Below are 27,863 nucleotides of genomic sequence, written 5' to 3'. Positions count from 1 at the left end.
AATAAGTATAAATAATAAATAAATAAATAAATATAAATAAATAAATAGTTTACAAAAATAACTATATTTATTGTGCGTGATTTTCGCGCTTTTTATACGCGATTGCTGTAGCGGGGTAAACGAATTTGAAGCTTTAACAACACGCTCTCATCTTGCAAAACTCGTGTGTTCCGCAGAGTCACTACTGGTCGCTAATTCGTAAGCTGTTTTAACAGGAGTACTACTGTAGTACTACACTCAACATGACTAGAGGACTTCTCTTCGGTTCGACCTCCGGCAATCAGAGCCACAGCAAGTATCTCGTCGAGTTCCGGGCTGGGAGGATGACGCGCAAAGGCAACATGGTGCATCCCGACAAGCGCAAGGGGACAGTCTACGTCCATCAAAGCGAAGACTCACTCATGCACTTCTGCTGGAAGGACCGTACCACGGGTGCTGTGGAGGATGTAAGCGCCTATGCTGGACCTGTTTTTACACTGCACTGTGTTGAGCTGCGTAGCTTCCTGTGTAGGTCTCTGCGGTGCGATACAACGGCGGCGATCGCGCGGTATCCTAGAAGAGGGAGCAAGTTTCGCGCGTAGCAATTTTCGAATCAGCCTGATGTCATTTTTTCCCAACCTTAAATCAGCTAAGCTGGCCGCCGTGCAGGGAGCTATGGGGTCGATAGGCGCTTCGTTGAAGCTTTTCTGAAACCGCCGAGTCATGAATGATGTCGCTATCCGGATAGTCATTACACGACAGCGATCAGCGCGTTGCAGGAACTTGTTTCGCTGCGATTATGTCTATTTATTATTGGACGATTTAGGTGCTCAGTGCCTGTATATTATAGATAACTGAGGGTCAGCGTCAATAAATTAGCTCAAGGGAATTTCCTTGAACATCTGTCACTTCGTACGATTGGCAAAACATTTAAGCCATAACCACTGTCACAAGAGAAAGGTGTTGTTCTTTTCACTTCTTTACAGATTTCTTGTTCATGTTACTGGTGTGGCTTGAAACACCGTTAGTGCTCCTCCGGAAGAACGGCTAAATAAAACTTACTATCGGGTAGAGGGTTGCTTACCTGATTGACTTGCAGAACGAAGAGGCGTCTGTGTGCTGTGCGATGTCAGCGCACGTTAAAGATCCTCAGGTGGTTGAAATTACTCCGTAGCCCTCCACTACGGCTCCTCGTTCTCTCTTTCCCATCTTCCTCCCTTCCCTTACGGCGCGGTTCAGGTGTCCACATACACAAGTGTGACAGATACTGCGCCTTTCCCTTCCTCTGAACCAATTATTATTATTATTGTTAAACAAGCATCCGACCATATCATTAGTGCAACCTTGCAAAAAAAAAAAAAAAAAGGCTTATTTGAACACTTAAGATGGGACTTCAATATCGTTTCTGGCAACCTGAGGCTATGCCTGATAGTGTTGCATTGAGCAGTGGATAGGAGACGCCTTTACGCAGCTGCATATGGTTATTTTTGTGCATGTTTGAAAGTGGGCCATTGTAGAGTGAACATGGCGTAGTGCTACTATACTAAAATTTTAGAGCCTTACACTTATAAGATGCACATGTGTCAATGCTCAAATAATTGGTACTCTAGCAGACATAGCTGTTTCAGCAGGAGAGGGAGCTTTTGCTTTGCTTAGTGCGCAAAGTCATTCTATGCATTTATATTTCAGGACCTGATCATCTTCCCTGATGATGCTGAATTCAAGAAAGTGACCCAGTGCACAACTGGGCGCGTGTACGTCCTGAAGTTCAAGTCATCTAGTCGCAGGTGCTTCTACTGGATGCAGGTGAGGAACCGGCTTTCTCCAGTGATCAACTGGTCCTTGCATGCTGAGATCCATGTGCTTATGCCATTATTTCTCTGCTTTGCTTCAGTCGTTGTAGTTTATGTCTCTGCTCTCGTCCTTGTCCTTTTTTGACTTGTTCACCTCTTTATCACCTGATGCATTTGTAAATCACAAAGAATAGCTGGAAAAATCCAGAATACCTTGCAAATCACATTGGGGAGAATTTTTCATTACCAGGAGTGAAAAATAGTAGGCTTTGCCATTTTCTTCCTCTCACATTCTCCTGCCTGTTTTTCCTCGTCCCGTGCCTCCTACAGCATCGTAACCTTTGACAGGTTTCTGGACAGCATTATTGCTTATGGCAATTCATATTCCACCACTCTCCTGAACAGCAGTTCACGAGTAGTCTCTGTTTAGTGAATGTGCTGGCACCAGCCTCAGCAGATAACAGATTTGCTGTAAGGAGTGAGAGAAATGTGCTTTCCTCTTGTTTGTTTTTGTCATCTCTTCTTGCACAAATTTGCTGTTGGCCATGAACTGGTCAGCACGAAGGAAAGTGCTGCTGATACCAGAATATTGATTGTGATGGAGGAGGCTGTCTGGCTGGGTGTTCGCAGGAGCCAAAGGAGGACAAGGATGACGAGCTGGTGCGCAAGGTGAACGAGTACCTCAACAACCCCCCTGTGCCAGGCTCTGGCCGCGGGGGCACTTCAGGAGGTGCCGGCGGATCAGGCTCACACCTTCACTCGGAACTGGGCAACATTGGGGACGACGAGCTGCAGAACCTGCTCAACAACATGAGCCAGAACCAGCTGGTGCAGCTACTGGGTGCGGCAGATATGGATTGTGTCACTTTACTGCACTGTTATATAGACTGACCAAAATGTGTCATGAGATTGAGGTGGAAACAGAAAGATCTTGCCTCACATTGTAAGGACTGAGCACTCCGATATCTAAGAAACGATGATTTGTAATATTTATATGGCATTGTACATGGCATAAAACAAGCTTATGTGACCTCACATTGTTTAAAACTGCCATTATCAGTGTTTTCCATCACGTGACTATGTGTAGGTAAAACATCACAAGCTTACTTAGATGCCTAGTGTTTTTCTTTCAAAATTTTTTGTAATCTTATTACAGTTTAAGCTCTCTCCAGTGCGCCCTTTGATAAAAAGCAAGGCTCTCTTTGCATTACCGATGATCTTTTGACTTGTCACCAGATGCTATCCTAGTTTTTCAGTTCATGGATAAAGCGGTAATAATGGCCCACTAAAGCTTTCATTGATGAGGCGCACATTACTGTGCTCCAACATCTTTGGGCATGGAAACTGAATTGGATGCTATCCTATACTAAAAATGTCAAATTAGTGTCTGGCGGTTTTGTTTATGTGTGGGTAATATATTTGTTTTTGTTTTTGGCGCATCACTTTTGATGATGGGCTAACACCATAAAAGCGGGTGATTCAGTGATAAAAAAATTGTCCATTAACATCTTTACAGTGGTACCGACGAAGTTGTTACAGAGTCAAGGGCATTGGACGAAAAGCTTTCTATTTGTAATGACATAAATTGGGTGCTTGAAACTTAGTGTTCTATTACGTTAATATCTTCATTACTGATGCTTTTGGCAGCTGCTTGATGCTATTGAATGTCTGAAGCATTAAATTGCCTGTCCAAATACCTGCAGCAGTTTCACAGAGGTAATTCACAGTTCATCAGAAGCAAAGGGTTTTAAAATTAGCAAATGATAGCATGTATTCACAGTTGTCCATCCATCATGTGCCAGAGGAAGACAGAAAAAAGTCTGATGAGGTGGAGTTCAAACCTGTGCTTCGGGTGACTTACGGTCTAACCATTGACCTGTTTTTGCCTCTTTGGGGGAACATGGGAGCAGGGCCTTGTCCAGGGTTATCTCTCCACACTTGTGGAGAGATAACCCTGCATCAAATCAGCACCAAATGAACACAAGAATACCAGCTCCCAGTGCAGAAATTTGTTACTAATTCTTCCATGCTGCAGTCTTTGCACCATTGAAATAAAAATTATGTATTGTTCAATCTCTTGTCCAAGATCTCATTTTGCTGCTTCTGTTCCAAGTCTTTTGTTTGTGTTTTATTTGACCTACTTCTGGATGTGCGAACACTTAATCTTTTTCAGGCGGCATTGGCGGAGTGGGAGGTGTTGCCAACCTTAGCTCCCTTTTGAGCGGAGGGCGATCGTCAAGCCAGAGGTGGGTGTCTTATTTTATTTTTGTTTTATACATTGTGCGAATTAATTTATCATGTGTGACTGCTGTGGAACAGATATGAAGACATGCGCCCATTTTTTTTTTCATCAGGATGCTTAGTAAAAGTCATTAAAGGGACCCTGAAATGCTACTTGTGGTAATAGTATTCTAATGCGAGAAATCCATAGAGATGGTCCTTATGAGTATTCGAGTCAAATTTGGAAGCTTTGCGGGGAACATATAATTTACAAATAATTTTTAAAAAGTGCTCTTGATGACTGCTTGCGACCGATTGGGGCGACACATACCCACGCGTGCTGCACGCAAATCTCCCATGCGACGTCACACGGGCTTGCTGGCGGTACGCCCGCTCTTTGGATGCTCCCAAGTTACGTGAGCGGGACAGGGCCTGGATTGGGAGCTGCCGCGACTTGTTTACTTCTTCTTCTTTTTTTTCTTTTTCTTTTTTTTGCGCACTGGTGCGTGCTGAGTTGAGGGAGGGGGATAGGAAGAGCATCAATTTTAATCGGCCATATCTTTGCTGCTAATAAAGGTAGGTTTAAAATTTTTGCGTTGCGGTGATGATGATAGGGTACCTACTGCTGGTGTATGTTTATAGTTACTGTTAATAGCTTTTCATGGGCCCATAATACACTGTCTGAAAAGAGGACTGTCAACTGATAGTAAATCAATAGTTCCTTCTTTTGGGTTCTGAAACTGGAGCCATGTTCTGATTTCGATTTGAACGACTGGGGCATGAGCTGCTTTTTAACGTGGGGTCTCTAATGACGTAAAAAGGTGCGAAAGCTACAGCTTGAACTACCGTAAAATCCTGAGCAAGTGCCCCCCCCCCCCCTCCCCTCTAACCCCTTCTTATCTTCACTGCTAATCTTCACCCTTCTTATCTTCACACCCCTCCCATCCCCTCATCGCACCTCCCTTTCCCTACTCTAGCATGCACCTCACCCTGGCAACACTGCCAGCCTTATCCAGTCCAAGAATACAATTCAATCTCGACTCTCAAATTCATCACAAACAAACTGCACCAGTGGGATGCCTGCTTGCTCAGATGATCACATGCTCAAAAGCTGATGGTTGCCGTCAGATGACCACCACGAGCAAGACATTTTATGCTCGCGAACCAAAGAGGAGGTGGCCGCTGTTGAGACGAGAGCTGGCGCTGAAATGAAATAAGACAATCGCTAACGTAATTAAGTAACATGCCGAGGTAAAACATCAGCGGTGGCTTGGCGACAATCCTCATCGGCGGGCCACCGATGTATCGGCACAAATTTCTGAGGCTGATTGCCCTGATCACAGAGATAAACAAAATTTAAATCTGTGTGCACTGCACTCAATATTATTTTTTATGGCAAAAATTTTGTTGTTGCAGTCATAAATTTTGGATGCCATTCTGAGAAAGTGCCTCCCCCACCTTTCCCCTCCACTGTTTTGGTAATTTTGGCCAGTGAAAGAAGGAGGTGCTTGCTCAGAATCTTATGGTATGTCCATTCTAGCCGCACATTGAAGTGAAGTGGCAGCCAGTGTGACGCGTGACTTCCAGGTATTTGTACCTCTGTGCCACTTTTCTCCGATGGGCTGGCGTGTCACACGCATAGTGCTAATGAAAATAGTCAGACAGTTGCATATTTACCCTAAGACTTGAGTGTATCACTCTGTACACCTGAGTAGTGCTGTATTGGCTTCTGTTGTACTTACCGAAGGCTCCAAATTTTTGAAACAACGTAGATTAGACTCTTTGGGGCTGTCCTCATGGGCATATTGTGTCATGACTATATGCTGGAAGTTAACAGTAACTTGCACAACTATGTATGTCGCAACATCAGCACCATGTTTTGCTGATCTCGGCCTTCCGAGATAATAGAACGTCTGGTGCAGGAACGATCACTACTCATTCTTACCTATGCTTTTGTGGCTAGTTCATGTTGTACATCATGTAAACTACAATGAAAGCTGTAATGATCTTCTGCGGTGAAGGTGAGCAATCCTGGGTTACCAGTTGGGAAAAACTGAATTTCTCGGGGAAACTGAATAGTCTGAAAAACTTGAGCGATTTGCGCTTTCATCAGGGAAAGTTAGCTGTAAGTGCTATAATGCGGGCTCAAGCAACAATGAGGGTGTGTTTCGTATGGCTCATTTATTTGGCTCCTCAGCAACCATCAGCCTCACGTTGTGCATTATGCTGTTCAGTGGACCGTTTAAGCAAAGGGTGTCAAAAATGACGCTTCGAATTTCAAAGCGAGTAAAAAGCGAATGCTCCCTGGCACTGTTGTCGATGAGACCATGCAATGCTGAGAATGTGCATTGTACGGAGTAATTTCGACCACCTGGGGAGTTAAATTCTCAGGTGGTCGAAATTACTACGTAGCCCTCCACTACGGCTCCTCTTTCACTCCCACCTTCCTCTCTTCCCTTATGGCACGGTCTAGGTATCCACAGCAACAAATGTGACAGATACTGCACCTTTCTCTTCCTGTGAACCAATTATTATTATTATTATTATTGCAGGTTCTATGCAAGCTCTGCCATGGCTGCCAATTTTCATTGCTTTCTTGTGTTCCCAATAAACAGCTCTAGTACGGCGGCTAAAATTTTGTGACACTTTCAGTTTTCAGCGCGAGCATTTAAGCCCCGAATGAACTTATTGTGCACAGCGCCTTGATGGAAGGGCGCATTTCTGTCACGGGGGTCGCACAGCTGCGGGGTGCACAGCTTTAGAAAAGGGAGAATATGGTTCCCTGCTATGATCTGCCTGTGCTGGCATAGCTACAGAGTAATTAATAGTGTCGAGACTTTAGTTACGCCATTCTTAGCCGACTTAATTTTAATGTCTACAGCGTTGCTGCATACAAGTAGGATGGCCTCGATGCACTTTTATCGAGGACTGGATGAATCTGAAACATTCGGAGCTTGCAGCCTGGGTTACGCTATTTAAAAGTAATACGAATTTGTTATACTGTACACTGTATGAATCTGTATGCACCTCCTTGATGACATAATTGAAAATGATGACATGATTTGCAGGGGATGGGGGGTGGAAGGGGTTGTTTACTGCATTTTTTTTTTTTTTTGTGCAGAACGTTTTGTACATGTGCTGTGGAGTTATTTGATATTGGAATTCACTGCAACATTCTGAAAGAAAAATTTGGATGACTTGTTTTTCAGGAGCTTCTTTGAAAGCCAGAAAAAGGCTAAGAGGGGGTTGGAAAACGAGTGCTTGCCTCTGTAGGTTTCTTGCTGGTTTTTGTAGGTTCTTGAATGCTAAGTGCATACACTGCTGTACAGCTTTGTATCATGGACTGTGGGTACCCTTATAAACTGGCATTTTGCACATTGCTGACGTAAAGCAAGTGTAATGCCGCTGTCATGATGGTGTGGACTCACGGTCTCCTTTGCCTCATGATCCTCTATCTCCTCTCTTTTGCATAGTTGTCTGGAAAAGGTGAAATTTCTCTAGTATAATGTGTTTCAGAATTCTTATTGGTATCTATGTGAGGAACTTCTGTGCTGCGTGTTAAATGCAAACAATACCTCCCAAGGTGTCTACGTAAGAACATCTTGTTTATTTTCTTGAATGCTTCCGTCTAAAGAAATGGCTTAACTGGAAATTTGTTTTCTTGGAAATTATCATAGCCTTTGGTCAGTCACCACTCGCTCTAAGCCATTTCCTGCAAATCTTTTAAACATGGTATGCTCAGCGTTAGCGCTGTAGTGGAATTGGAACTGGTAATCTGTCAAGTACAACCTTCTCAATGACTAGGTGATTGGACAGCGTAGAAGACGACAACTGGAGCTCTTAAATCTGCTGCAGTGCAGCGAAATTGTTTTTTTGCTTGAGTTGCATCAGGTTGCGCCAGTTTACCTTAGTGCAAAATATTCTTTTGTTTTTACCTCTCCATGTAGTACTCTTTTATTTTTTTTTTTCCCATTACGTCGTATTCTGTGGTCCTGTCCTCCTCTCTAGTTCTTAAGGCTTTGCTGGTTTCTGTTTCTCTTGTGTACAGCAGTGGAACAGCCAGCAGTAGCGCAGCAGCTGCCACTTCTGAGACCGTTTCCACTCCAGCCAGTAGTATTGTAGCTCCAGCTCCGAGCACGGCACCGAGTTCAGCTGCCCCAGCTTCTGAGACACCAGCTGCAGCCACATCCACACCCGCTGCGGCCGCCAGCAGCTCGGGCGGTTCGTCTGGTGCTGCCATTCAGCTCAGTGACCTCCAGAACATCCTCTCTGGCATCAAGAGTGAGTACGGTAGCAATAACCTTCACTGAACATTCATCCTTATACCTTTTTTTGTCGCTATGTGATGATTGTGGGAAAGAAAGGGCTTAGTCATTTGCTCATTGCTTGCCGGCTGTCTTGTTATGTTGACTTAGATGTGTTTATTAATTTATGCATGGCAAGCAGTCCACTTTACTGCCTAAGTTATGTAGTTGTATACGGCGATTACTGGATGCCAAGATGCAGACGGGGTAGTTATTGGAGTCTTAGTTTGAATGTTTCTAGGGAAGTGTTGGGAGGCGCAGATTTCTTCCATTCGTGGCGCTTACGAAAACTTTAGCGATCAGTATGTGACATGTACCGTATAAACCGTATTATTGATTGAGTGGGAATGTAGGTCAACCCCCTTACCTTGAAGTGAATAAAAAAAAAAAAGAAAAGTAAGACAGAAAAAAGTGGAGAAGCATTTACATCGGTTGTGTCGCTGCATCACCGGAGCTACGATCTCGCTCCAAACTTCCAAACAATCTCGGCAGCGTCTTTGGAAGACGATTTTTTTGCTGCTCGTCACCTTCTAGAGTTTGTCATCTAGTTTCATCAAGCGTGTTGCTTACACAGCATTTCTTGAAAGGCTGCATGCCAACAGTTGATCATGCTGCGGCACCGCACGCCGAACTGTTGCTGAGAGAGCGGCCATGCTGCCGTTCTCTTCAGCTACATCACTTTTTCTGGAAAGCCACTGTAAACTGTCTCCACGTGCCATTATTCATTGCTAAAGAGGCATTTTATGCTCTCGATAAGTCGAACGAAAGAGCGCACATGAAGGTAAATACACTTGGGATGAAAAAACGAAATGCCAGCAACTGCAGGAAGTCGATATGGTTTTGGCTGTCCGTTCACGAGCAGGCACGCCACTTGTTGCCAGATTGTGCCCCAAATTCTGCTAAAGACCGCTGTATAAGACGAGGGGTGACTTTAGCTTGCTTCTTCTGAGAAAGAATCTCGACCTATATTCCAGTTTATATGGTAGATGAGAAGCATAGATGAGAAAGAAGGAACTAGAGTGGAAAAGTGAAAGTAACAGAGAAGGCATACACAGAATAGTGGACTTGCTTTTTGCACAAGGAGCATGGACAGCTGGCTCCGAAAGTTGGTCTGGAATATTGTACGTCCACACATTTTCACTTAATGATGGCCAGCGATGAGGACACAGTTTAGTTGACTCAGTCGCATTCGTTGTATCTTACACTTAGGCTACAAGGTTCACCAAATTTTTCCATGCCTTTTATAGCCATTTACAGCACGGCTGAACTCTAGGAATAAGGGCTTGCTGTGCGTGTCTCCATACTTCACCTTATTAGCTGCACTCTGCTGCATCAGTGTAGCCGTAGGTTTTTCAGCTGTTTAAGAGGAGTTTCAAGAAGCACTCTTTCAACAGATACCTCTAGGCAACATAAACTTTGCCATCGTCACTAGCCCTGGCCTCTAGGCTCCTTCAATTGGTTTTCGGACCATCACATATTCTTTCGTCACCACCATAGGAAATGTAAACAAATGATATGGTTAACTGACGATATCTCTAACTGCAACTGAGCAAACCTACTTACGGTAAAGCCACCACTTCTGAAAGGGTCAAGTGAGAGCGCTGTACCGCTGAGCGTGTTTTTCTAGAAAAGACCAGTGGAGCTCGTGAGCCCAATCAAGATTGACCCATGGAATTTGCATTCGTTGCCATGGAGCAAGAAAAGTAGCCGCTCCCGATCTCCCAGTGATATTTGCCAAGAGTGACGTGTTGTTGGCACTTTATCATGTCACTGCTAGACTGGAGGCGATGGGCAGTTGTGCATGTGCTGGTCGATTCCTTCCTGCCCACCTGGAATCAAGGCAGCATCTAGTAGAGGCACTGGCATCGCAACACTTGCTACTAGAGCTGTGCAAAGTGAACTCAAATATTAAAACTTAATGTGAATATAATAGAATATTTTTTGAATGCTGCTTAGTTAAGCTTTAGATTAAACCCTCTGCAAAACATGGCCAGAAAAAAATAAAACGAATCTGCTGGAGGCGTGCAAATAAAAAAATTTTTCAGGGACAATGAAATACAAATGCAGTCAAAACTCGATTTAACAAAACCTGATTTGATGAAACTTGATTTAATGCAGATATCCCGATTCCCCACTCAGACACCTATATGGTCCAATGCTTTGGATAACTCGAAATAACGAAACCGATTTCGTGATTTGTTCCAATTTAATGAACCTTTTTCCCCAAAATGAAGCTGAAATTTTTGGTCGTGGAGCAAGTCCAAAACTTCATTGGCCGCAAGCCAAGGTGACATCACGGAGCACATTCATCCCACTTTTACGAAACTTTACGAAGATTTTAACCTTTTGAGTGTAGAAGATTTTCGAAAAAAATATACCCTTAGTGTCAAATTTTATTGCTGATATTAAACAAGCAAAATTGTGAAAGTCCGGAAAAATGTGTGAAAAATGTATGGGCAGAGTATTACAGTCATAGTATCAATGAAACTAAATTGGAGAGAAAGATTAAAATCAGCCTTCATTTGCCTTCGGTAGCGTCCCAACAAAGATAGAGGTGAACATTTGTGTTTCCGTTGTGATCACGTGGAGAAAATGAAATCGTGAGGGCGAGTCGCTGCAAACTGTGCGTGGCACCGAAAATCACGGGTTACCTGCAACTCCTAACACCATCAGTCATGTTCCATGACGTGGCCATTCTTGCCCTGTGCCCATGACGCGCTGACTGCATGCATCGTTGGCCCATGGCGTTTCTTTGAGTGGTGTGCCATGGTTAGAGGTTTAGATTAGCGGCATCTCTAGTTCTTTGGAAGTAACGTTGTATATGAGTTGAGCTTTGTTTCGAAAAACGAGCATCTTAAATAGGGGAGTTGTAGTTTGGCCTTCTTCAGTAACCAACCTAATTGCAATGCCAGTCTATAGTTCTGGACGTGGTGCAGCTAGTATGCACTTCTACCAGTGCCTCGGCAGCAAGACACGTAGGGCTCCATGATTTAAAAGAAATCATCAATTTGATTAGTCCCACTAAAAAAACAAAAAGTCGAATTGTATGGCCTTTACCTGGTGGGTAGTAGCATGAGAGTGATATGTGGTTGAGATAAGCGGCCACTTTCTGAGGGGAAAAAAGGATTGAATAGCAGATACAGCAGCATTCTTCTTGTCAGTATTAAAAAAAAGACGTTTTATTTTAATCAAAATATTATAACACATGAAAAAAGTGATTTTACTGCTATTAAAATTTTTTTTTTTAATATGAATGCAATGCTAGCAGTCATAACCTTAATTTTATTCATCCCAAGACAAATTGCTTTTGCAGTTATATACGTAAACACGAGCTGTGCAGTTACCAAGATAGGTACAATATTATGAATGGCGGCTTCAAGGCTGGTGCTTTGAATTATTCGAGATTTTGAATCTTGGTGCACAGTGTGCTCAGGGGGTCCTATGATTGGTTGTCATAATAACTGCTGCGTGGCTCTTTGTGCCTGTGCTAGAGATTAGCCGGTGGGTCGTTCACTATCTGTGGCGGCTTGTCTGTGCATCTGCTCAATATTAACTGCAGCTATTTTATTTATTGCATGCTTTCTTCCACTGAAATAGACTTCAGTGTGACTGAACAGTAGCATCAATTTGAACTTGACAAAATTTCAATATAATTGATATGAATTGTCAAGCATCCACTGTAAAATGCAGTACAGGGAAATATAATGCCATTTTCTCTTCAGAAGATTTTCCTTGCATTCTTGTTTAGTCCTTGACTAGGCTTCATGTATTGTTTCCTTCGAAGAAAAAGAAAACATTTTAAGGTGGTGCATCTCTGTTTCGCAGTGCCGCCATCAGAAGTGAGTGGAGTCGAGGCTGACAAGAAGCAGTCTGTCAACGGTGAGCATCCTAATCCTTTTTTTTTAATTTGCTTGAAACTTGGAAACGTGACACAAGGATTGTATTTGGTTTGCTGCAGCACTGGATCTTAATTTGTGAGAGCTGTACTAAACATTGAACTATTTTCTACTGAAGTGTGCTCACATGACCTTGATTGCTGAAGTTTTTCTCTGACAGTATGTTGCTTATTCTGCGTGTGCCTTGCAAAGAAGGGTGGTTTGCTTCAGACCATCTTAGGCTGTAGGGGAAGAGCAAGTCATTCAGTAACCTGCCACTTCCTGTCTATACAGCTCATATAAGGCCTCTTCAATTTTGGTAGATGAGCTTATTCTGGGCTTTTATTACTGTTGAGTTGGGTCTTGTTGAACTGGGATTTATGAAATTATCCTCCCGAGACCTGCGATGCACATGGGGTCACAGTTTTTTTTTCTTAGGCTTGCCAAATAAGTTAGTAGGGCTACAAAGGTAAAAAGAGTATAATGCAGCTTTTGGCAGTGTAGTTGAAACTAACCAAAGCATGCCAAGAAAAGCTCGAACCAAACAGGTCTCGGCAACATCAAGCCAAGAGCCAAACATAGACAAACCTGGCTAAGGCTCAGAATGGCTTTCCCCTACAGCTCACAGCAAGTATCCAGATTCAAAGAAAGTTTTGATTCTCTTGGCAAACTTTCGCAGCATACTAACTAAACTTGATGTTCTGAAATCTTTCGTGTACATATGTTCCACAGATATAATACTTGGCACCGAAACCTGGCTTTTGGACGAAGTCCCTGATTGCGAATTGTCACTGCCACCACCATTTCAAATTTTTCGCAAAGGCAGGGTTGGTTCTCGGGGGGAAGGAGTAATCGGGATAATAAAGAAAGAATATCGCCGAATAGTCGTATCTGTTGACATAGCACTAGAAATGATTTGGGTATCGGCGCATGTAGGAAATAGGAAACTTATCATAGGAGTGCTTTACCGTCCGCCTTACTCTGCATCAGAATGCACTGATTGCCTGAATGAAGCGGTCGAAGTGATTACGCTTAAACTTCCCAGGTCAGTCCTTGTCCTTTGTGGGGATTTCAACTATCCTCCTATCAACTGGTTGAATCGTTCTGTCATCCCTAATAATAACCGAGCCAAATGTATTCGCTTTCTTCACCTATTGCAATTTCATCAACTTACACAAGGGGTTCATGAAGCCACACGTGGCGACAATATTTTAGATCTAGTTCTTACCAACCATCCTGAACATGCATCTACTCGTATACCGGAGGAAGTCAGCGACCAAAATCTTATTCATTGCCTCCTCACCGTGCCTCGTCCTCATAACGTTTAAGTCAGCAAACAGATACTGGACTACGCACGTGCAGACGCATCCAAAATAAATAGCATTCTAACAAGTTTTGCAAGTAATTCTGCCGTGACTTCACAAATCGATCTACAAATAAAAATTGGTGTTTATTCCGCGATAAACTAAAAGAAATTGAGGACGCATGCGTTCCAAAATTTGCAATCTCTAGCTGAATAAATGATCTCTGGTTTACTAATGACTGAAAAAGGTATTTAAACAGGACAAAAAGGGCATACAGAAGAGCTTCAACAACTAATGCGCTGCTCGACTGGATCACATATAACGAACTTTCTGCACTTACTGCAAGCAAAATTGAAGAAGCGAAACAGAACTACTATAACGATACACTTCCAAACCTCTTAAAATCTGACCGCAAAAAGTTTTGGCGTGCTGTAAATCCTAAAAGCAGCAATGTTCTGCCTGCATTAACTGCTTGCTTACGCCATTAAACGAGCATGTCGAAACCTTCAACAAGTCTTTTAGTGACATATTCACAAAAGAACTCCCTCTTGATAATTTACCACCTCTATTTCCACCAATAATCCGTACTCATTAATATCACATAATAATTTAACGTACGATGCTCACATAGAATATATAACAAACAAAGCTGTTAACAAAATTGGACTTTTGAAATGCCTTTACCTTGCGAATGCTAATACAAAGTATAGCGATTACACAGCGCTGGTCAGATCATCTTCAATATTTCAAGGCAACAAGAGCAGGCAGGTGGAGCTTCCAAAACAATAACTGTAAATGTAAAAAAATGTGTGTCACGCAAAACATTTCCAATAGTTCTGGCAGAGAGCCGACATCAAAAGTGACCCCAGATGATCTTTTGAAGACAAACTAGGGAGGTGCGGGAAGAGAGTTTTTGAAGTCAGTTTTGCCCCATGCATGGCTGCTGATGACTGCGTCTTCTTTGTCTGCTGTTTCACTGCAAGCGAGGTCTACGTTAAAGAAAAAAAAAATTGTAGTTGTCAATATCACTCTAGTCTTTCGCATTGCCGCTCTTGCACTCCAAATTGTTCATTTGTGTAGCGCTAATTTTCTTTGTTCAGGCCAAGCAAAAGCAATCAGCCCTCATTACCCGGGTACCATCTCTTGGCAGTCTACTCCTTTTGAACAGTAATTGGTATAGTAGAAAGAAATTGACAAGCTGGACTCATTATGAGCCAAAAGCGACGGTTGGCTTGTGATGAGCCGGGCTTGAACACATCCGCTAGGGAGTTAATAATTGTGGTGGGCCTGCTTCTTCCTCATTTGTAAAGTTATAATCATACTCTTATGATATTTTGACTTGGTTCCCTGTTTAACTTGTCTCAATCATCCTTGTCCTGTGCCAGTGAACTGCATAATCTTCATAAAAAAAGCAGACCCAAATAATTTGTGATATTTCATTGTATCTAAAATTATATGTAAATTTAGATGTCTTCTGTTTTTACTTGTGATAAAAGAATAAAAATGTGTACACATATTCATTTAAAATTAAAATTTAATGCTCGCTCCACGTGTCTTTTCTTTAACTGTCCTCAACCTTGTGCGATATACTCTCAGAAACAAATACGGAGGGGTCTGTTCCGGCATTTCGTATGTGCAGTGGACCTGTCGTCGGCCATCACCATGGAGGTGCTGCAGCCACTGCTGGACAACAAGGAGCTTATGTCCCGTGTTGAGAAGCTGCTGCCCCCTGCCTCAGAGTCCAGCTCACAACCCGACGTAAGCGAACGCCTGCAGGCCACCGTCCAATCCCCACAGTTTCAGCAGGTACTACTACCGCCTAGCACCTGCACATGCCCATGCCCCAGTCCTCACTGGCCACCCCCGCCCTTTTGTTGTCGTCCCGGGCTCAGAAAGTTTTGAAAAGCAAGCTGAGATTCCAAACATATATCAGGTAGCAGGTTCCCCTCTCCACTATCAAAAATTTCCCCAGGCAACACCATCTATTGACCTAATATTGGTACATTGTTGACAATGTCCGTCCCAACATTGGACTAGTGTATTGCCAACACAATACCAACATTGTGCCAATGTATGGAGCTGCATGGGTCATATATTTAGTAACTGTCAGTAAAAATCTCCCAGGCTGAAGGGTCTTCCCATTTTTTAACAGTACAGTTGGTCAATTGCAGTGCCTATTAGGCTACCAGGGTCCTCAAAGGTGTTGGAGACTCCCTCAAGCTCCAGGAATTTTGATTTTTAGGGTAGTCATGGATGTCTTACAACACAGCTCAAAAGTGGGACCTAGGGCATGAGTTTTTTTTAACTACCCTGTGTATTTAATAAGGTGAAGACATTGAAGGGACGTTTAACTTAATGTGAGGTACAACTTTCATTAATTGCTGCCAAGGGGTCAAGTACTAAGAGCGCAGCTGTAGTCACGTGTAAGGGGCTGGGTTCTGCCATTTAAATAAACAAGTACAGCATATCAATTGCGCGTATAGTAGTTGGGCCCATCATTGCTGCTAGAAATCGCAAATCATTTTGCGTGAACTGGTTTGTTATCAGCTAGCTACATTCTCTTCCTTTTTGTGTTGTTGCTACAAACATCTAGATAAGTGTGAGGGAATGATGGAAAAAACAGCTATTTACTATATTTACACCAATGGAATGCAAGGGGAGAATTTGCAACTGCAGGAAAGTTTTAAAGGAATTATATTACCATTAGGGGTGTGCAAATGTTTGAAATTTCGAACAAGACTTGAATGTGTTTGTTACTTGGCTCTTATTTGAAAAATTGATATTCAGAATTTCCAAATATTTGAACATTACTGAATACGCTGAAAATTCACCACAGTTTCCCTGCGCTGCGCGCTTCACTGCAATGCTTGACCGCATTGCCTGGGAAGTGAAGCATTCTGAAAACGTGACAGGGCCATTTTGTGAAGATGGTCATCCCGACAGTGTAAGCGAAGAACTTGACGAAACTGGGAAAAAACGTAGTCCTTGCTTTGGCTTTATCTGAAATGCAGACATCCATTGCACAGGTGTTCATCTCTGATGCAAATGGTTTTCGAGATATTTTTTCTGGCCCGTTCGATAATTCGAGCTTTCAGTTAATTCAGACATTTTTTCTGGTCTCTTGAAGTCCGAATTAGTGAGAGTTTACTGTATTCTGTAGCAATATGACAGCTCCTGCCGGTTTCATGCAGGTCCTTTCTGTACCAAAAAGAAAAAAAAAAAACAATAGTGGTATACAGTATCGTGCATAAAATTTGTGCTCAATATTTCAGTAAGGTGTACACTTCTGGGCAGTTTAGTTTAATCTTATCGGCAAATAAGGTGTATTCTGAAATAAACAAGCTGAACAGCATTTACTATTTTTTCGTTTGTCTTTCTTTTTGATTGGTCAGATATTTGATATTCAAAGGCATTTTTTCCCCCCATATTCATATTCGATTCACATTAGAAAATTTTAATATTTGCACACCCCTAATATTAGGACCAGATACTGAAGGTGAGCCATCCTTCCCCCCCCCCCCCCCCCCCCCCCCCTCTTTCCTCCCATTCCTTTAATATTAAGACATAATGGGTGTGTTGAAGTGTAGTAACAGATATGTCATATCTGCTTTGATAGGCAGTGCTTCAAATGTGCTTAACACAGCAGAGTTAAGCAAAGCCTCCATTGCATTAAAGGGCCCTTGAGTGCAAATATAGAAGTTTGCCTCTGTCTACAGGGTATCAAGTTCTAATTGCAAACAGACCAGGCTGTCACTAAGAATGAAGCTTCTATAGACTAGAAGAGTAGATCGAATAAATGGACAACAGGTGTCGTCACCTGCTGATTTCACGAGCAAGCTGCTTGTGTTGATTCAGTTCGTTGACACGGGCAGTCTGTTTCGCTATACTAGACCGCATGATCTTGAGTGTAATGATGGGAAAATTATTAAATCCAATTTTCTCAGCTGTGAATGTGTCATTTGCTACTGTAGAAGCGCTGACGTACTCTGAAAGAGCCACAGGACTGATTTTAACCGATTACAAGAACAGGATGGAGTTGTCCGCTATGAACACTTGCAAGCCTTGCACATGGCAGTCGTTGCCTTCACCGTCATGCGCCGCCGCTTGTTGTTACGTGCTCTTGTGCCCATTCTCTCTCTTTTCCTTCCCCTTCCCCATTCTGCGCAACTCTTTTCATGTCTTCTTCCTGCACTTTTAGTTCCACCATCTCATTCTCTTTGCCCCTGCATGGTGTGCACATGCCCCCCCCCCCCCCCTTTGGAGGTCATTGAAAAGCCGGCTTCTTAGCATCTTGCGAGTCTGATGGTGAAGGTATTTCTAGCCATTTCGTTTGTCTTGCACAGGCACGCACCTGCAAAAAAGCTTAATTTCTTGCACTGGTGCATGTGTTTTTATGTAGGCTGCGTATGATGTCATTCGTTAAAAGTTTACTTCTTCGCTTTTATTTTAGTATGTTCACAGTTTAAAATGCTTCTGTGGAAACTGAGGTTATAGCAGCACCATTCCCTGCTTGCATGCTGCTGTGCTCTTCCTTGTCTGCCAGTTCTTATTAGTACAACCTCGTTAATTCGAAGTCATCGGGACCGCGAGAAATCTTCGAATTCAGCGGGTTTTCAAATTAACCGAACACACCAAGAAATAAGACTTAGGCAAAAAAATTTGTTGCAGGAACGTGTTACCTTTATTCGGCATATTTTGAATTACTACTGAAAGTAATCAGAGATGCTGGTTTGCCGCGTCTGGTAGTTTGTGGCTCCTAAGGTCATGCTCTCGAGTTGGTCAAATAGACGAAATATCTCTGAACTTCCACCGCGGCACTCAACAAAATTGCGGATAATGTTCAGCGATCCGATAACTTCACCAAGAGCAGGTGCTCGGGGAGGCTCGTCGGTGTCGTCGTCGCTATCGTCGCTGTTATCGCGCATGTTCGTACCAGCAGTGATCTCACTCTCCAAGTCAGAGTAGCCAGTCTGCTCTTCGCTCTCAATGTTGATATACTCGGCGAAGCCGACTGCATTGGACTCATCCTCTGCACAGAGCGCATTGATGTGGTCGCAATACTCTGCTCCTTCTTCGTCAAGAGTAGTAGTAAATGGGTGGTCTGCATCGGCATCAACAGTGCTTTCACTGGAGAAACGAGCGTGTTCAAAACACCGCCTGATCAATGTGGGCTCCTCTTGTTTCCAAGCGTACACCATGAGGCATATGGCTCCGAGGAGGTCAATGGAGTACTCCTTGCCATTGTCGTAGCAAAGGAGCATGCGCTTGAGCAGGTGGTACCGATAAATCTTCCTAGTGTGGTGAATGACGCCTTGGTCCATCGGCTGTGAGATCGAAGTGGTGTTCGGAGGTAAAAATACCATCCTGATGGCCTGGAGATATGGGATGTCGCCATGTGCCGGGCAGTTGTCCAATCCTCGACAACGCTCTCGTTAGTGCTGCCGCTCTCACTACAGACGGTGAGAAAGGTTAAATTATTGCGTTCTTAAAACGGCAAAACCATCCATTGCTGCACTTAAATTCCTCGTGCCCAAGTTGCAGAGCTAGGTCGTTGGCCTTCTCCCGCAGTAGCGTTCCATTGACGGGAAGGTGGGCAGCGTTTGCTTTCTGCAGCCAGCGAAGCAGAGCAGCTTCCACATCTTGATACGTGGGAGCCCGCACTCGTGACCGCTTCGAAGAATAGGTCTTGCCGTAAGCCTCTAGTATTTTTGACTTGTTGCTCAATATTGTGGACAACGTCGAGAGGGGCACGCCATGCCTTTTGGCCAACTCGGTCTTTCGAACAAGCGCTCTTGCCTGCTTCCTGGATCAAGCAGAACTTCTGCTGCAGCGTTAAAGTCTTGTACTTTGGCATTTCTGCACTGCTACGGTCACAAAGCTAGCACTTCTGCACAGTCCCGCCCAAAAAAACGACACAGTAGCCGACCCCTAACCACAGCCACGGCTGGTCTCGAGGGAGAGAGCGCGCGCTCTTTCTTACGGCCTTCTCAATCGCCGCGTGAACAATGGGAACTTTTCTCCTTGAGTCACGCTCTCCGCCGCCGCAAGGGGCGCGACCTGCTCACTGTTCGCTCCGCATCTGCTTCAGTGGCGGCGGGTGGCTTTTGCCTGGTTTCGCGCTGTCGCCCGCGGGTTTCATGGTGAGTGCAGCACCTAAATGAAAGATTACAGAAGGTAGATGCTGCAGCAGCATCCTGTCAGCGTGCTACACACGTGAATGGAGTCTTTATATTAAAAAACACTGTCGCTCAGCAAACGCTCGACAAGCATATGACATGTATTGCGGCATTGTATCTACTTTTGTTCATTTTAATCTGAATTTTTGCCCAAGCCTGTACAAGAAGATGAATAAAAAAAGTGAATGAGCAGTGATCACATCGAAGCTTCTTCAAGGCAAACATAACAGCAACAATGCAAAACCGTCTTTCAGCGCTAGATGAGAAACCATCGAGGTAACACCAAAGATGAAAATAATTTTATAAAAATGTAATGTAAGTTGCACAATGCTTACATGACATAAAGTGTTAGTAGTATAACGTCAGAGTAAACGATTTTAAGTTTTGTTTTCAATTTTGCTATAATTTATAGACCAGCAAATGTTTTATGTTGTATTATAAACATTATTTTGATTTTTCAAATAAACGGTTTAATGAAATGTTTACATGATATCATGATTATTTTATGAAAAAAACAGGAAATCTATTTCAAGCAGTTGTATGTCGCGCTGTATTGCGCGCCTAGGCACCTAGTGTCGACACTGACGAAATCATTTCAGCTCTACCGCAATCAGTAACCGAGGAACTGAAAGAAGTGATGGTATCTCCTGTCATCCCATTACCCACTGTCACGTATTCTGGTTTAGCTTACGTCGCTGGATACATTGTGAAGTTAATCAGTGACTTCGGGTGTGACGCTTGTGCTATCCTTCTTGAAACCAGCGAAAGAAGCAGCCCCATGTACACTATTCTGCGAGGACAAGATTCTAGCGGACTGCATTATCCAAAACCAGAGTTTGTAGCCCTCTTGGACAAGGTTGTGTCTTTTTTTGAAAAAGCTGTCGTGCACCTACCACACACAAATGTCCTTGAAGTCCTTCAAATCTTAATCTAGCCAGCACTTGAGAACTCACCTTTGCTGAGTTGCCTGGAAGGCATTGACAATAGCCAAGGTCCGCTTCTTTAATATGTGAGAAATTTCTCAGACTCCTTCTTGTCAATTATGCTAAGAAGGTGACAGACATGAACGAAAGGCCAGCTCCTTATGTGCACAAACCGTCCAAAAAGACTTTGAGTCTTTAATTTTCTAGCCGCATGCACCGTTTTGATGAATGAGTGCAATGTGTTAACTTTGAAGGATATTTTTTTTATTGCTTGCTGCTCTTTTCAATTATGCATATCTGTTTATGCCCATATTTCCTTGATTAAATGTTTTTTTTTATTACTGGTATTAAACTGACTGCGACTGTCTACGTGTGCGTCAGTCGCGAGACTACGTATACATCTACTGTCTTTCAACCTACTGATTTATTTTAAGCGAAGCTAAAACAGCTCACTCCACTAGACAACTGAAATTTTAACTGTATGCGTAAATTTTTGTTCCTTACTCTGAATCTGAGACATGCTATGAATTTTCGTCAGTGCCTGTTTTGCTCTAAACGAAAACGGCAGCGGTTGACAGAATACTATGAATATCCACCGAACAGTTTGCCATGCAGACTAGCGTCAGGTCGCGCTATACCTGCTTACAGCTTTCAAAGGCACAATGCATAAAATGGTACATATAGTTTTGTGAAAAATTTAGGGGCAAAAAGTGTTGATGTAATTGCACCCGAAACTTCATCCGACCGTGCGCGACAGCACTGACGAAGGCGCGCGCTCTCGCGCGCACGCGCATTATTGACTATTTGATTGCTCATACACGATAAATCAGGCGCTAATTACGGCTTCTTCCTATAAGCCATAAGGGGTGAAATATCAAGACCTGCCGGTTGCAACCGATGCGGGCGGAGCGAAGAGCGAGCGCGCGTTTCCCTTGCGCGTGAACGGCTGTAGCGGAGGAGCAGCAGTGGGGCGGTGGCGACCCCACCGAGGCGCGGCGGGCGGTGGAAACAGACCTCATTGGAGAGGCCGTAAGAGAAGAGAGAAACGCGCTCTCCCTCGAGACCGGCCGTGCCACAGCGCACAACACAAAGAAATGGCGCAGGCGAGACCGGCGCGGCGGTGGTGGTGGCGTACTTGCAGCGTCGGAGGCACGGGGGAAGAGTGGGTGAAGCACACCAAGGGATGGAGTGGGGGCGAGGTCACGTGATAAAAACCGGTATGCCCGCCGTGTTGCAGTGAAGCACGTCTTCTCCTCTGCAGGCGCATGTTTCGGCGGTGCGCTCGCGCACTGTGGACCGATTTTTGTGCAGAGAGTGCTCCGGCTGGGGCGCTTCGCTTATAAATCATCACCATTACTATGTGGCTTTGCCTCGTGGCTCTGTAGGGCCGTCGTTTCGCCGGGTTTGCGGCGAAACGTGGATCAGGCATTGCCGCATAGCAGTCCAAATTTTCGAATTAACCGGGCTGGCGCAGGCCGCCTGTTCGAATTATCCGGCCAAATTTAAATTGGAAAATACGGGACCGCAGAAAACCTTCGAATTATCCGGGATTTCGAATTATCCGGGATTTCGAATTAACCGAGTTTGAATTATCGAGGTTGTACTGTATGTTTCACGCATAGTGCCTTACCTTATTGCGCTGTTCCTAAATGAGAGCTGCCACAGTGCACTAAATGCAGTTGATACTTGCCGGCAGCCAACGGCAAAAGGCAGTTAAGATATACTTGGGAAGGCACCGTCAGGAATCTCACATGCTTCGTGCACCCTAAATCGCAAAAGAGAATGGGAAATCTTGCTTGAGGAGGCTAGTTGGCTGGTGGGTGAGTGAAAATCAAGAGAGCATAGCTGAGATGAGTAGGAGCATAGCTTGATTGTGAGTTTAACATTGTTACAAGATGTTTGTGCACTTGTACCTTTTCATGTATGAGCCTTTTCTCAGAAAAATTTGCTATCTGAGATTTTGCCAACCTTTTTTTGCAATGTATAAGGCAGCTTTTGACGTGCAAGTTGTACTGTGAAAACCCGTGTACAATACGGACTCACATATAATAGGAGGTGTAATTTCAGAATAGCAAAAATGGAAAAAAAAAAAAGTTCTCATTTGCGTATGATGCAAACAAGGAAAAATCAGCAGAAGTATTTATTTGCACTACAGTTCGCGGCTGCCCCATGAATTGCATGTGCTCCGCGCTGTCTTGTCCAACGCATTTCCGCACCAGGCGTCAATAGTGTTACGAACCTTCATGTACCGCTGCTGTATCACTCACCTTCTCACACCGACACACTCATGATCGGAGAATTTTATGCACTGTGATGAAAAGAGCACCTCAAGTTTGCCCTGCCAATTAATCCTCCGGCTGTTCTAATACCAGTAGGTCGCATCCAGCTTGGACGCGTGATGGTAGCGCACAAGCAGCCAGCCATCATGGACTGCGCTTGCGCCTGTTCGCATCTAGCACCGCACGCAGGCACGCAGTGTGTGCGCCTCGGAAGTAATCTCAGATTCGGATTTTTTGCGATCTTCGTCATTCGTTACATGTATCGTCTGCCAAGGGTCCCTTGTTTTTTTGGTGCTTCTAAACGTGTTCGGTATCCCGCATTTCTCAAAAGTGCAACCGACACGCCCCTTAGGAATACTGGTCAAGCATCCGTGATTTGGCTATAGGGCACGGCAGGATGGCTGGAGAGCTCGTGAGAGACCTCTGCAAGATGTGAGAGATTGTGCGATTTGGGCTTGGCATGCTTCTGGTCGTGTGTGTGTTGCGGGCACCGTGGTCGCGAGGATAGCGGGGTCAGCGTGGTAAAACCGAAGGTATCGAAACAGTCCGCTGACGCCATTGGTAGGTAGCACCTCCTTTTGCTAAAAGCCTAATGCTGATGGCACTGATTAATAACAAGGCCTGAACTGCCAATTTAGATTGCAGTGGAGCACCGTATCCCTTTTTACCTCTCTTGGTAATGTAACATATTTATATACTTTATTAAAGTGTAAGCGTTATATGTTGCATTAGCACTAACGCTGGTGACTGCCATTCGTTGTCCATGCACAAAATTTGGATGATGTTACTGCATTGGTTTATGATGTAGCACTATATAGAAGAGGACATGCGTCGTCGTTAATGATGAATTTTAACATACTGTTAACATTTAAGGCATGACTAATATTCATTATGAATTGCAGCATGACTCGGCATTTAAAGGGAAACTGATGCACCTTTTGCAAAAATTGGGCATTCAGTGGAAATCTATGGTGTTTCATGCTGCGAACTCAAATATTGAATTTAAATTAGGCAGAGAAAAGGCAGAAGAAGTTTTTTTTAGCGGAAATATGCAACCCATGGGGCACCCACTGAGCTGTGCCGCCGCCTATGATTGGCCAAAATGTCATGTGACAGCAAACCAAGGACCAGAGAAGCTGCCAGCATATCTTAGGCTCTTTGGAGTGACGTCACATTGACCGTCATGGGCGAGGTTTTTCTCTCCACTGTCCTATTCTCCTGTGGTTGCGCGGTTGAAGAGATTTGAATGGTATGCTTTCAGTCGGTGATTGCGCCGGTGTTTTATGCATAATCGAAAAATTAACTTCACATACGGGACCAACAAAGAGAACCCTAGAAGGTTGATGCAGTGTAGAACTTCCTCAGTGCCCCTTTTATAGTAGTGTACAGTAAGGGCAGTTTATACAAACATTATGCATAGTAATGACTCATGGTCGTTATGAGACATTGCATGACTGGCAAGTAATATACGTAAGGTGCCAGGTAGAACATTGCAAATAGTCACAGTTATGACTCATAATCGTCGTGAAGCATAATGACTCGGTACTTTCCAAGGTAAGCTGTAAGTTTTGGAGTTTGCAGCAGCATTGTGCATAGTCATAGCCATGTCTCATGGTTCAGTCATTATGAAACATAGCATGACTAAGCACAACTTGAATGCATGTGGTGTGGACTTATAGCACTTTTGCATTTTCACACATAAGCAGTGTTAAGTGTGGCTGCTGAATTTCTGCATCAAGTCGCAATCTTGCCGTGATGCCATCCCGCCAGGAACTACAAAATAAAGTGTGGTGACTGAACATAGTGGAGCGCTTTCTGGAAGCACATTCTATTGTCTTGCCTTGGCCAATTTTTTTTTGTGTTCAGTTCAGGTTTATTCGAACATATTTGTGGTCCTGATGACTTTGAATTCATGAAATTTTACTGCAGTCATCCATGTGACCAATGTTACTTGTGATTACACTGTTTGATGACTTAGTTTCATCTGAACCGTATCCAAGGTACGGCGTCATCTACCACAACGTGGAAAGTTTCTGCTTAGTTTCCCTTGCACCAGGGCTCTGTTGTTGGTTAGAATAATGCTTCTAACTATAATGCATGGCTGCTTGTTCGAAGTTTATCTATTTAACATTTGCACTCTGCATCCTGTAGTCTAATTACTATCAAACTCTGCATTTTCACCTTTGTCTTATTTATGGCGTCCCCATTTCGCTTCCTTTTTCCTTCTGTTCTGCTGCCGGTCATACCTGTTGCAAAATGGCCCACATTTCATGTGAAAGCTATGAACTGTAAAAACCTGCTTGGATAACGAGTGTGCTTCACCTTGCTGAAGTTTTTGACTCTCAAAAACCCTGCTCAGGCGCTGAGTATGTTCAGCACGGCTCTGCACTCCGGTTCGCTGGGCCCACTGATGCAGCAGTTTGGCATGGATGACAGCGTCGTCGCAGCTGCCAACTCCGGAGGTAATCTTCAGCCCCTCATGTGCATCATTGCTTTGGGAGTAGAATCTTGGGACCTTGCATTATGAATCAGTTCGATGCTTGCTTGAGAGTTTTCTTACTCCAAAGGTGAATTGTTGGAACATCTAAGAAACTAGGGATCTGTGCCAGAAATGCGTTTCTGTGACTGCAAAAGTGGTGCTGCTCTTCCCTCACTGGTTGTGCCCTTTGACCCCTCATTAGGCTCATATACCTGGTTATATAAGCAGACTAGCTGCGGGCATGATAACCTTTCGACCTTCCATGATTCATGCGCACCTTCATCTGGAGATACCATTTCACATGTGCTGATGTGTTTGCTGGCGCTAAGCAATGTGTCCGGTAGATCTGATGACAACTGATGCCAGGCAAGTGCGCTACTTTGATGTTCTAGTTTTTACATGTGCCCACTTGTGGACGAGCTATGCTGGTCTGCAGTACAGTAGACTCTCGTTAAACAGAACCTCAAGGGACCAGAAAAGTATGTTCCGTTTATCAGGAGTTTGATTTAGAGAGAGAATAGATTTTTGAATAGGTAGACTGCTCCCGCTCGCCGTCAGTGCATACGTGTAGCTTGGTCCCGACGCAACAAGAGTGCGTGCAGTCGGCAGTCTCTGCAGAAGCAATATTTAGGTAATAAAGGGAACAGTACACAATGAGCACAAAGTTTATTCTCAAAACCAAGCAAATACTTTTTCCTTCAAACTTCTAATGTAAATATAAAAAAATAGTGCTCCACTTACTCAATTCACCTGTTAGAAGAACTTTGATTTACTAAGCTGTGAAAAATGACTATGTTTGCTTGCTTCAGCACTTTCTTCTTCTGTCGTGTGAGACGGGCATCCTCATGATGAATCCATTTACTAAAAATAGCTTGCGTCATCCATGCCTTGCTGTTGGCTTGATAAGAAACGGGCAAGGTCGCGACGTTCTTGAAGCATCATGGATGCTTAGATTTGCCGATCGCTAGCGGCTTTAATTTGTCGCTTCCCGTCATGTTAGCGCCAATGAGGACGGTCAGCCTGTCCTTACTAATGGTTCATTCGGTTGTGCCAGCCGGTCTTTGAAGGTGAAAATAGCTTGCAAGTTTTTGCCTTGTGAAAAGTACCCTGACAGTTATGTTGAATAATGCTTCGTTCGAATTGCGGCAAATCGGAAAATTGAAAAGTGGATGCACATTTTATTCTCATGTCTGCTCTAGTGACTTGCGCTGCAAGTGATGCTTGTGTGGATACTTTGGTGAAATTTTTCAAGCAGTGTGAGGGTACTGAAGAATTTCTAGGAAAGTTGACTGAGATGGGCGCTTGTGCCACCTGATTTTCACCACAAACACAAGAGACTCTAACAGACTGAGTGACAGTAGAGAGTGCATGATGGCTTGCTGGTGCAAAGGGTAGAGCACCATCAATTGTGTAGTAAATGCTCAATTTTCAGTTATTTTTCCCAAAAGATCATTTCATTCATTTGTTCTCATTTAAGCGGTTTTTGGACATGCTCTGCGTGCTCGCACCTCATTTTTGGAAGCACTTCTGGCAAGATGAACTCCTGATAAAAAAAAAAAATCGTCATGTTCCCTTAGAATTTATCTAGAAGGAAGTCTGCTTTAGCTGTCACTCTTTTCGGGCATCCTCAGCATAATGTTTATGCATCGTTGCGTATTCTAAGCTGTTAATGGAATTATTGCGAAACCTTCTGTACTGCCACTTGTGGGCAATGAATGTATGTATGTGTGCAAACTTAGTCTTGCCTCTTAAAATTTGCTTTATTTGTTTTGTTTAGACATGGCTGAGTTTGTGAAAGCCCTACAGGCATCCAAGGCAGCAGAGGATAAAAAGCCCAAGAAGAAAGACGACAGTACTGATGAAGACATGGGCCTTGACTGAGCACGCCTCCTCCTATGTACCAAACACGACTGCTTTGCCAGCCACCTTGTGATGGGAGACAGCCAGCTTGTGGTTCTCAAATCATCACTTTACTTCCTGCTGTTCTGCCATCAAACATTTTTGTGCTTTAATGCAAGAAGCGCAAAATAAATTAAGCTGGCATACTGGGTTATGTGAGATCTGTTCATGACTGCATTCAAGAGAGCACATTGCACTGTTGCAGCGCTCAGTGCTGTGTGTTCTGAGGAAGTAGTTTAGTTTAAACTAAAAGTTTTAAGTTGGCATGGAAGCTCTTATTATCTTTTGTTGTTCGGTCAAGGCTTAGTGTGTATCGTATTGCCATTGAGCATGATACTGTCACATCACTTCAGAATATAGCTGCCATGCTAACAAACTGGCAAGACAAAATTCCTCGTTTGAGAGTGATAGCCCTGTCAGTAACTTATTCTCTGTAGCTTGCACCATTAAGTGAGCCTAAAATATGCAGGAGAGAGCACTGGCATTGTGTCGAGTTGAGGTTGCATCAGTCATTGCTACACTGCAGACAATTGGAGTGCTTGTGCTGTGAAGTCATTGCAGCTTGTAGTACACCACACCAGTTTACAGCCTTTCAGGAACTGTGCAGGCCGGCACAGTTCGCACACGCTCCA

At 43.8% G+C, this 27,863-nt stretch overlaps 1 protein-coding gene across 3 annotated transcripts; it reads left to right on the top strand.

Moving 5' to 3' along the window:
• Window positions 1-119: 119 nt before the first annotated feature.
• On the top strand, window positions 120-27,381 carry LOC146191116 (proteasomal ubiquitin receptor ADRM1-like). Of its 3 annotated transcripts, none has more exons than XM_084601597.1 (9): window positions 120-446; window positions 1,669-1,785; window positions 2,403-2,613; window positions 3,946-4,018; window positions 8,044-8,273; window positions 12,122-12,175; window positions 15,115-15,281; window positions 25,213-25,315; window positions 27,110-27,381. In XM_084601597.1, exons 1-9 carry the CDS (start codon window positions 243-245, stop codon window positions 27,211-27,213), a joined length of 1,263 nt encoding a protein of 420 aa, XP_084457723.1. In that variant the 5' UTR covers window positions 120-242; the 3' UTR covers window positions 27,214-27,381. The 3 variants fall into 3 exon arrangements, with proteins under 3 accessions (XP_084457723.1, XP_084457724.1, XP_084457722.1); XM_084601598.1 differs by having other exon boundaries at window positions 121-446; window positions 8,041-8,273; window positions 15,115-15,233; XM_084601596.1 differs by having other exon boundaries at window positions 121-446; window positions 8,041-8,273.
• The last annotated feature ends 482 nt before the right edge of the window (window positions 27,382-27,863 follow it).

Source organism: Amblyomma maculatum, chromosome 4 (assembly GCF_055883805.1).
Source record: "Amblyomma maculatum isolate TAMU_Amacu chromosome 4, ASM5588380v1, whole genome shotgun sequence".
NCBI lineage: Eukaryota > Metazoa > Arthropoda > Arachnida > Ixodida > Ixodidae > Amblyomma > Amblyomma maculatum.
Note: the sequence above shows the minus strand (reverse complement) of the source record. Positions and strands in the feature narration are given on the sequence as shown.